The sequence below is a fragment of the Rhodamnia argentea genome, chromosome 10 (genome assembly GCF_020921035.1).
Source record: "Rhodamnia argentea isolate NSW1041297 chromosome 10, ASM2092103v1, whole genome shotgun sequence".
Taxonomy (NCBI): domain Eukaryota; kingdom Viridiplantae; phylum Streptophyta; class Magnoliopsida; order Myrtales; family Myrtaceae; genus Rhodamnia; species Rhodamnia argentea.
Genome location: NC_063159.1, coordinates 3,577,733 through 3,588,362, shown reverse-complemented (window position 1 = coordinate 3,588,362; position 10,630 = coordinate 3,577,733). Strand labels below are relative to the sequence as shown.

Genomic DNA, 10,630 nt, shown 5'->3' with positions numbered 1-10,630 from the left:
GCCCTTATTTGAAATTTTCTCTAGAACTATTTAGATTTGGGAGATTTACATTGAATCATCTGCTAATAGCTCTACTTGTTCGACCAATCTTCCTTAAATTTTCAATTAGTCTTCCCAAGTTCTTTGACGAAGATCCCTCCGAGACAACACTAGCCGAACTCAATGCCGAAATCCTAGCCATCGACTTCATAATCTCCTCATTCTTGTCCTCCATCAATGTCCTAACCATGGTCTCGACCGTCGATCTGTCGCAAGTATCCTTCATGTCAAGCCCGATTTTCCATACTTCGCTCACCCACCTACTATTAATTTGTTGATCTCCCGTGTGAGGCCAACAAATCATTGGGATCCCGGCCGCTATGCTCTCCAAGGTCGAGTTCCACCCGCCGTGCGACAAGAAACCCCCGACGGCAGGGTGGGCGAGCACCTCTTCTTGCGGCGCCCAATTCACAACGCATCGTCTTTCGCTGGGGACTTTCAGTTCAGATAGTAGTGATTTCACAGTCTCCTCGTTCTCTCCCAAGATCGCGTCCTCCCTTAAGACCCACAAGAACGGTCTCCCGCCATCGACAAGGCCGTGCCGAAGCTCCATCAACTGGTCAATCGTGATCTTCGCCAAGCTCCCGAACGACACGTAGACTACCGATCTCGATGCCTGCGAGTCGAGCCACGTCATGCAACTTCGGTCTTCGATCCGAAGGCTGCCTACGAATGCGGTACGTCCCGACGAATGCCCGATGTCGGATTCGGCGGCCAGGGCGTGGAGGGGCCCGATTGCATAGACATTGGCGAAAATGGTGGTGAGACGAGAGAGCATCGGACCTTCGAGGGTGTCGAATGTGTTGAGTATGAGAGCAGAAGCTCGGGTCATGGTAGTGGTTTCGTCTAGGAAATACCGATATGGGTTGCTCTCGATCTGGGATCTGCACATACTTGGTAGGTCTCTCCGTCGCAGGAGGCCTTCGGCTCCCGGCAAGCCATGGAACTCCTTGTCCAGATCATCATCTGCCAAGTTTTTGTCATAAAGATGAACAGTCAAGCAATAGTTTCACCTCTTTTTTCCCATGATCACCGGACTGTTTTTACATTTATTTGTTGAGTCGTTTTGCTGAACTTCGTCCATATCTTCTCTGATTATTCCAACCGAAGTATCTAAAGTTTGGAAATTTTCCTATCTTGATCAGCCAAATACGTAATTACACGCTTCAAATTTGACCGAATTACCAGGAAATGGAAGCTTGCCCTCATGAATGAAGGTGGGAACGCAGAAGAAAGTCCACAAGCAGCAAGCGCTAAATGTCCGGAACGAGATGGCCAGAACGCCGAGCTCCTCCGCGACATCAATGCCGATCGACATGATCCCGTCCGCTATGACGCAGGTCAGTGGAGGCTCTGCACTTTCGGAAAGCAGGAACTCCCGCAAGCGAGCTTTCATCGCCGTCTTGATCGAGAGGAGGAACTCTCCGATCAGTTCCAAGCTTCGTGGGTGGTCGTCAGGCAAGCCGTCGGAGATGGACACGAAGCGGAGGAGGGGAGAGGGAGAAGAGGAGGGGCTGCAGCGGTTGTGGTGGGTGCTGAGGAAGGTGACGCGGACGCCCGCGGAGGCGAGGAGCTTCGCGAGGCAGAGCATGGGCTTGGTGTGGCCTTGCGCCGGGAAGGGGAGGATGAGCACGTGAGGCTCACGCGGATCCTCCATCTCCTTTTGTGGCTTCTCTGTCTTTGGGAGTGGATGAGAATGGAGATGAGAAAAGAGAAGCCGACGAGCCACCACGCCTATATGATCTTAAGCCCGGCTGGCAATTATGAGGTGAGATATGGCTTTGAAGCACGCGGCTAACGTCTTGGCTGTTTATTCCGGTCGGAGATGGAAATCATAAACTTAAAAAATCATAAACTTTCACTCTAATCCTAAATCTACCCTCATTAGTCCCCTGTAAAAAGTTAACTTTTAAGGTTTTTAACGTGGCAGTTCCACAGCAACACAAAATCTGCGTCAATTTGACGTGAAAAAAATTCACAACAACGTTGACATTTTCTACGCATAGGGAGAATTCCACTCAAAGAGAGAACATGGTTGCTCGCTCTCTACACAATGAAGCCCGAGCGAGAGCAGCGAGCTTCTTTGTCCCCCCAACCCCACCGCCCCTCCTTTGTTGGGAGTAGGGCTCGCTGCTTCTTCTTCCTCAATCTCTCCCTCCATATCAAATTCACTCAACAACACGAAGCCGGAGCCAGCGAGCTTTTCTGTCCTATGGGCGTCGGCCCCTCTCTGTTCGTTAGCCTCTCGACTCGTTTTGCTCAAAGGAATTAATCGTGGACAGGAGGAATTCCTTCGTGCATCGACTGAGTAGGAGCAAGTTTGTAATGCGCTTCATGAAGGTAACCTCTGTATTTGGATGGGCATTCATGTTTGCGTTGTATCTATGCAATTTAGCCGTGCTTTTCTCAAAAACTATATCAAATAACCTCATTTAATATGATAACCTAAAAGAATATACTCTTCATATCATACTATCTAACGAAGAATTTCATGTCCCATGTTTTTCATATCCTAACTACTGCTGAATTTATTGAAATTGGTCTCAGAATTAATATCATCATAGTGACAAGCATTTACCCTATTTGCCTCTTCAGTTACTTGAAGAAGATCAACATTGAAGAGAGAAGGCTCCGGGTTCATGTTTTCGCGAGCGAATCTGATATGGAGGGAACGATCGAGCGTTATCTCTTTTTGAACGAAATTGAACAAGAAGAAGCAGCAAGCCCTAACTCTCCACAAGAAGAGGGGACAGAGAAGTTCGCTTCTCTTGCTCTGGCTTCCTTGCGTACAGAGCATGCGACCGCATTCTATCTTTAAGCGAGAATTGAAGAAGAAGCAAAAAAGCCCTAACGACCATGTTCTCCCTTTGCGTAGAAATTCGTCGACGTTTTTCGTGGAGTTTTTCCACGTCAATTTCTGATGTGGAATTGCCATGTTAGGAGACTTGACGGTGATTTTTTATGGAGGAATAACGATGGTAGATTTGGGACTATAGTGAAAGTTGAGAGTTTTTTTTTAAGACAAAAAAAATTAGGATAGATTTGGGACAAAACCTAAAGGTTGTGATTTTTTAAGGAATTCGGCCTTTTATTGTGTTTGTACATGGTATTATAAATAGAACCTTATACATACAAGGTCTCTATCAGAAAGTAAGACATGCTTTATAGATTTCTCAAATTCTCCGTTGCTCCTCTATTTCAGGTAAATGTGCCAGTCCGTCACCTATATTTTCGCAAGACTACTTTTATTTACTCGTAAACTGCCACCCATCACCTCTGTGCTGTAGTCGCCAGCCTCCGTCGCCAGCCTCCGTCGCCAGCCCCGCCAGCTCGGCCCCATAGCCGTTGCGCGGTCAGCTGAGCTTATCACGACCGTGCACAGGACTGATGCAAAAATTTCTGCGCACATTCCCTCGTAATAAAAGTCAAACCAGGTTCGATCGTGGACATTGCAACCCCACCTTCTTATAAATAGGGGCGTTAATTCAAGAAACTAATATTTCTCGCATAAATGAACGCATCTCTAACATTTGGGGACTCTGTATAGGAATGCAAAAGTTGTCACTTCTTTGGGAAGATGAATGTGACACAATCTCAGTCCGGGTACTGGAAGCACCCAAGTAGACGTGGCCGGTTCCATGGAACCGCCGGTTCTAGTTCGGAACCGCCGGTTCCTAGGCCCAATGGCTCTTTTCCCCCAAACCTCCTCTTTTTTTTTTAAAAAAAAAGCTGGTTCCAAAAATTTAGAAATCGGAACCGGCCCTTGATGGCCGGTTCCGGTTCCGGGTTGGAACCGTGGGCCCAGGTCAACAGGCTGGTTACGGGCCCATGGTTCCATATGGGCATGTCTAACCCCAAGGCCCTCTCGGAGGCTCCGCCGGCGGGGCCAGGCTCGGGATACCTAGTGATCCAGAATGAGGAAGCCCAGGGCATTTGCCGCTTTGGGCTGTGCAAGGACAATTAGCCCTACGACTTCCCCTTCCCTTAGAACAAGGACCTCACAATCAGGTACACAGAGAACAATGGCGAGAGCACAACGGGATGTGACCGGGCGGGCGGCACGAGGGCGGCGACAGGGGCGGTGTGCGGCGACAGTAGGCGAGCGGCGGCGGCAGGTGAGCCATGGCGGCCGAGCAGGCGGTGGCGGCAAGCGAGCTACGGTGGTGGCGGTGGGCAATTGGTGAAATAATTTTTACATTTTTTAAATTTTTTTTTTAATGATTTGGTTAAATATATGAGTATTTAAATTTTAAATTATACATATCGGGTCGGGTATGGATATGGTATATGTTGTGTTGGATATGGGTTATAAAATTTGTACAGTATGAAAATGGATCAAAACGGGTTAAATTGATCAATATAAATCGGGTCATATTCGACCGGATCTAGACCGGATCTAATCCACCCGTTTGACACCTCTGATTTCAGGTGATGGTATCAAAGCATTTCCAGGCATAACTTTCGCAAACCTATTCTGATTGCCTTTCGTTTTTTATGACTTTGTTGTCGCGAAATCACGCTAACCTACACAACAAAGTTAGCACTCCGATGTAGAAATCAACAAACCAGAAAGGGCTTTTTTTTCCCCCTCCTTTCTTACCAATACCATGCCCAAAAAATCAAAGTCTCGACATCTGGGAAGAGCCAGGATCTAGATGCACCAATTCTGGATGGGGTGCTTGACTGACCCTTCCCATTCCAGTTCGGAAAATGTTAAACCCGTCCCCGAGGAGATCAAGACCCAGCTTGGCATGGCCCAGCCGACTCAGTGGCCCTCTGTCCCACCCTAATACATCCTGTGGCTATCTGTCCAAGCTTAGTCTCGAGGACTAGGAGGCCCATTCAACGCGAGCCTTTGGACCGGGTTATTTTTTCCCGGGTCGGATGCCTGAACCGGGGGTTCATCAGCTTCAAGAGCAAATCCCTACCCGTTTCTTCAATCCCAGATACATTCCTTACCCGTTTTGTGCTGCCAGCAGTTACCCGATGCCCCGGCGACATGCTGTGCACCTCAACGACGGACAAATCAGAGTCACGTCTCATCTCCTAACAACTCAATGGATCAGAATATTACTCAAATCTAGTGCTAGGAGTTCCGGCGAGCCCTCGGCACCGAAGACAAGGATGGTTTCCTCGACAAAAGCATCCCGTTTCCGACCAACAAACAGCTTGCACGGCACTGGAAGAAATATTAACCAGTGCGCTCGGACCTAAATCAATGAATTGCAATAGCAGATAACAATCATTACATATAATGATTCACAGTTCAATTAAAGACCTCGTAGTCTATACCAATATATGTTCTGGATTCCAAATTACATAAGCTAAATTTAGATTCTAAGTTTCAAAAAATAAAAGAACCAGTTCCGAAGAGCAAATCTCAAATTTCAGGTGAAATTTGGACAGCCCTTAAAACTGGCCCTAACTATTACCCAGTGCTTTGACTTGACCAACGGCGAAGGTGTAATTGTACAGAAGCTACCTCGTTCTAACATTTCGGTCTGTTTTGTCGGATTAAATCAACATTCACATGCAATACAAACAAATTTTATTAGCGTACCCGACCGGATCACAATCCTCGATCTCGGCCAAAAGGCTCGAGACAGCACACTGGACACACTCAACGACGCTTAAAACGACACGACACAAACTTCTCTCGGACTCTGGTCATCTCCCCCACGCAGAGATCAGGTTAAGAGCCGAACGAACTGACATAACACGACTTCCTCAGCCGGTGATCTGGATGGACTTCACCTCCGGCTTCTTCTCCAGCAGCTTGGGGACGGTTACGGTCAGGACACCGTTCTCCATGGAGGCTTTCACCTCGTCGGCCTTGGCGTTCTCCGGCAGCCGGAACCTCCGGAGGAACTTGCCCCGGCCTCTCTCGACCCGGTGCCACTCCTCGCCCTTCTCCTCCTTGTCCACGCTCCTCTCTCCGCTGATCTGAAGGACTCTCCCCTCCTCCATCTCGACCTTCACCTCCTCCTTCTTGAGGCCCGGCAGGTCGGCTTTGAACACGTGAGCCTCCGGCGTCTCCTTCCAGTCGACCTGCAGGTTGGCGAAGGTCGACACCTCGTTATTGGACATGAAGTTGGGTGACCAGACATCCAATGAAAACGGGTCCGATCGGCTGCCGAAAATGCTTGGAATCAGAGACATTGTAGTTGGTCTTGTGGGGTTGTGATGAGAAAACGTTCGACGCTTCTCTTCAGAGAGTTATTCAGATAACTGTGTCGCTGCTTGCTTCACGATGTTGACTGGATGTGGATTGCTTTATATGGACAGAGATCGGAGATGGATTAAATTCGAGAGAGCTTCTGGTGTTGCTTGAAGTTTCGAGGCTCTTCTCGGTCTCTGTAATGGAGTGGAGATGCGTCTTGTCGGGTCTACGAGCTTCCACAATCTTCTTCCTCCTTCCATGCGTGGCCTACTGGCGATGTGCTTGCGAGTCTTGTCCGCGAAAGGGACGCGAGCTTTAACCATTCTTTCCGCTTCGTACGCCACGAGAAGTTGAGAACTGGAGAGAAGCAAACCAACTTGGGCCTCTCCAGGCCTTTTGATGCAAGAAAATGTCCAGGTTTTGCTCAATTGTCTAGATCTTTGGGAGAAATAATTATGTGATCTGATTGCCCATGAACCCCAAGGGTGAGTATGGTTTCAGGATGAAATCGTGAATCAAAAAACTGAACTAGTAAAAACAAGATAGGTTTTAGGTTTCAAGATATGCGTGTTAAATTTCAAGTTCCGAAAATTGAGGAATCGGTTCCGATAGATAAGTTCCAGGTTTTAGGAGGTGGATTCTGGAATCCAAAACCTAGAACTTGGAACAAGTATTTGTGTTTTTCTTATTATATGTCTTCACACGATCTTGTGTTACTCCATGACATCCGATGATGAGTGTAAATTGAAACCATTAGTCCGAAGTTTTATTTCCGGCGATGTCTATAGCTAAGACTTTTACTTTGTTAATACTTCATATTATTCATGCATCTAAATATGAGTTATAGTCAACGGATTGTGGCAATAAATAGTAGTCATTAGAGGTAATTCACTGCAATTGCTCAATTTAAGAACGGTTCTCCTTTACGAGTAGGTAGAAGTCTAGATTTCTGAAGACGGGCCTTTCTTGATCTCAAGATTGAAATTCACACCAAATGTGCGGGCACTGCTCGCCGGTAGAAGAAAATCCCGATTCGGAAGACGCCGGAAACTTTCGGAGCCAATCATGCCTCTTGATCCCGTCACACTTTGATCCCTTGCTTGCGCCTTGGAGATTCACTCTACTTGGGGCCACTTGCGGACATACCCACTAAGAAATTCTAACTTGCATACCCAAATTAATTTCATGCACATGTTTGTGATCGGGCCTTGTCTACCTCCAATGTGGGTTGTGATAGCATAATTGAAATATTAAAACATGTTTTCGTCTAATGGGTTAAACTCTTAGAATAATTGACAGTGATCTCACACAATATCATATGGTCACATGGTATAAGAGCAGGACATCTTGAGTTCGAACCTTTCCGGACCTCATTTGCCTCCCGGCGGTGATCCCACGGAATCCCTCATATCCATTATTCATAAATCACATTTGTCATGACAATGGTTTTATATAAAGTGCAAGATACTAGAAGTATGTCATAACTTTTATACAACGCTCACCTCAATATTAAAAAAAAAAAATTGCCATATCGTAGAAAAATAATCATTTAAGCATCCCCGATGACAAATTTAGTGATTCGTCCAACTTTACATTTTCATTGAGGTTTTAATTCTAATTTGACTTTTTTTTTATAAAAATAAAAAATAAAGATTTGAACCCCAACATGGACAAACAACAAGATGAACTGGCAAATTATTTAAACCGGTTTGCCTTCTCTTCTCCTCCTTTAATTTGAAGCAATGGTTTGGGTTTGAAGAAACATTCAAATTCCCTCTCTGTTCTTCCCTCCGAAGCAAAGGTTAGGGTTCCTCCGAAGCACGATTAGGCAACAAACGTAGCCTTCTCAGCTTCTTTCGTCTGTAGTCGCCATCCTCTTTGACCAAATTCCTGAATTTACGGTTAGGATTTCAAGAACTTTTTTTTTTTTTTACTCCAATTCCTTAATTTGGGACAAACTAATGTGTTAAACGACATTATTTAGCACCATTTATATTACCTCACTTTACCCGCGAGCCACGTCGAGCGGATTATATTAAAACATTGACATGACTAATTTTTTTGGTCACTATGACCCTGTAATTAATTTTTTAATAAAAAAAAAGTACTCAAGAGATTACTTGACAAGTTTGATACTAAAATGAGCGCCGCGTGAAAGTTATGACATTTCTATTGTTGCTTTCCCCCTTATAAACTAATGAAAACAAAGTCGAATCCCCAAAAATAAATCCAAAAACATATCATCTCTCTTCAACGTTTTATGTTCGAATTGATTATGTATATGATTTTTCTGGCAACCTTATACTAGACAGATTATGCTGCCTTGAGTTGATCATCAATTGCCATCTTTCGTCATGGAGCGATTTGATGAAAGGGAAAAGATACGTGAGAACACGACAAAAGCTTCATTCGGAAATTGTGGAATTAGAATGCTGTCTCTGCAGACCTAAAGCAAAAGCGTCAATCTTTATCCCTGTCTCCTCCATTGGAATCGCTTGCACACGACTCATCAGAACATTTAATACATATTTTCATTTTCTTTTATTTTTTGCTAAGACATTGAACATATATTCTCAAAACCAAAAAAGAGGAAAAAACACATATCCATTCCCACACGCAATTCAAACACCTCCCCACATAATTTGCGTATTCTGATTATGGGATCTTCTCAATCATTCAACATATATCTACGTCACCAAGTGCGAACAATCTCTCGTAACGGAATAAGTCACATCCCTTGGATATGAAGGAACTAGATTATGATTCGATGATTCTTACCTTGTGGCTACTAGAGTTTTGGAAAAGCACTTGCCATTTGTTGGTTATTAGGAGCACCCTGAAAATATCGTAGCTCGCGTATTTTACCTTTTATTTTAAGATAAGTTTAAGTAGTCCACCATGGATAAGTGGCGGCGGTAAACCATTTGCATGAACTGCTTGGCCGTTTCTCACTTATTGTGTAATTTTGTGACACTGTTATTGGTTATTAATTATATTAAATGAAGGCATGATTCTATATCTGAATGTTGTAGCACTCCGTCTCACAAACGGGCGTGATTTGGCTTAAGATTGAAGCATGGCAAGTATTATTACAAAGTGCAATGTAGTTGAAAAGATAAATAAAGATTTGAAAAGATTTGAACTCTTGATTCTTGATAGCATATAAAATATAAATATTAGATGTAAACATGGTTTAATATTTAAGTGTTGCAAATGTTACTGGGTTTGTCTGTAGGATCAAATTCAATAATAATAATTTTAAAAAAAATGTAATTCAGAAAAGCGAAAAAGCAAAAGAAGGTGAACACAATCTAACGGGAAGATAATAGTGAGAATCCCACATTGTCTGTCAAGCTGTCCGAGGGTTTTAAAACCTCCATGCTCCACATCACTTCCATCACCACCCAAGAGCAAGAGAACTCAGTCCCAGAAACAGCTATGGCGGACGGAATGACGTCACACAACGGCGAGCTCAACAACACTCACATCCATCATGCGAACCGGCTGGCGGTCACGCACATGAGCTTCTACTGGGGACACAGCGTGATCGTCCTGTTCGACCACTGGCCTGGGAACGACCCCGCCATGTACGCTCTGGCCATCATCTTCATCTTCTGCCTCGCTTTCCTCGTCGAATTCCTCCTTGGCTTTGAGTTCGCCAAGCCGGGCGCAACCAAAGTCGGGGCTTGCCTTTTCAAGACGGGGCTTTACTTGGTGCGATCGGCAGTTAGCTACATGGTGATGCTTGCAGTCGTGTCATACAATGGCGGCATATTCTTGGCTGCAGTCGGCGGCCACGCTGTGGGTTTCTTGATTTTCCGGAGCCGGCTGTTCGGTAAGTGTGACGGGGAGTGAGGTTCGGGTTAGAAACCAGCTAGGTTTGCTTCTATGTTAATTCTTTTGTAAGCTCGCCTCTATCCTTGAGTGTTCTCTTTGGCATCAAGCAATAAACGTAACTACACTAGTAGCATGATTCCCATGCATGGACTATTCAAATCTAAGGATTCAATTGAACGCTGTGAGAATTTGAAAAATCAAATATGTTTCTACGATAAGTTTTAGAACTCCCAATGTAATTGTCCGAATCAAATTCAATGGCCGTCACCGTGATCGACACCAATCAGAACATCGTATGTTTATTTTGTTTCCTGAAGAGAGGTACAACGCCTCAAACTCACGAGAAGTTGGCTCTCTTGCCACTCTGTGTTATTGAGTGATCTCCTCCGATATGTTTAATCTGACCTCTCTGTCTTTCGCCCTCTGAATAATCACCTATAAGAAGAAAACTCATCAGACATTGTCAAATATGCCTTCTTACATATCGAGCGGGCTAATTGTGAAGTTCATTCATCGAAACCTTGGAACAAATCTGACAATTTTCGCTACAGACCCGTTCATACACTACATACACAAACACATAGCTAAGCCCGT

At 44.9% G+C, this 10,630-nt stretch overlaps 3 protein-coding genes across 3 annotated transcripts; 1 reads left to right on the top strand and 2 right to left on the bottom strand.

Annotated features, from left to right (window-relative positions):
- On the bottom strand, positions 1-1,748 carry LOC115741961 (7-deoxyloganetic acid glucosyltransferase-like). Its single transcript, XM_030676012.2, has 2 exons — positions 1,225-1,748; positions 1-1,005 (listed from the first exon to the last, which is right to left on the bottom strand). The coding sequence occupies exons 1-2, from the start codon at positions 1,694-1,696 to the stop codon at positions 56-58; spliced, it is 1,422 nt and encodes a 473-aa protein (XP_030531872.1). The 5' UTR covers positions 1,697-1,748; the 3' UTR covers positions 1-55.
- Positions 1,749-5,567: 3,819 nt separating this feature from the next.
- On the bottom strand, positions 5,568-6,282 carry LOC115742060 (class I heat shock protein-like). Its single transcript, XM_030676148.2, has one exon. The coding sequence runs from the start codon at positions 6,196-6,198 to the stop codon at positions 5,767-5,769; it is 432 nt and encodes a 143-aa protein (XP_030532008.1). The 5' UTR covers positions 6,199-6,282; the 3' UTR covers positions 5,568-5,766.
- Positions 6,283-9,555: 3,273 nt separating this feature from the next.
- On the top strand, positions 9,556-10,182 carry LOC115741963 (copper transporter 4). Its single transcript, XM_030676015.2, has one exon. It carries the CDS (start codon positions 9,578-9,580, stop codon positions 10,052-10,054), a length of 477 nt encoding a protein of 158 aa, XP_030531875.2. The 5' UTR covers positions 9,556-9,577; the 3' UTR covers positions 10,055-10,182.
- The last annotated feature ends 448 nt before the right edge of the window (positions 10,183-10,630 follow it).

What these genes read in the sequence shown, in the direction of transcription:
- LOC115741963 (XM_030676015.2), top strand. Translation starts at nt 9,578, where the DNA reads ATGCTCCACATCACTTCCATCACCACCCAAGAGCAAGAGAACTCAGTC.
- LOC115742060 (XM_030676148.2), bottom strand. Translation starts at nt 6,198, where the DNA reads ATGTCTCTGATTCCAAGCATTTTCGGCAGCCGATCGGACCCGTTTTCA.
- LOC115741961 (XM_030676012.2), bottom strand. Translation starts at nt 1,696, where the DNA reads ATGGAGGATCCGCGTGAGCCTCACGTGCTCATCCTCCCCTTCCCGGCG. An exon ending in GGGCAAGCTTCCATTTCCTG is followed by an intron (nt 1,006 to 1,224) that starts GTAATTCGGTCA and finishes AAAACTTGGCAG; the next exon opens with ATGATGATCTGGACAAGGAG.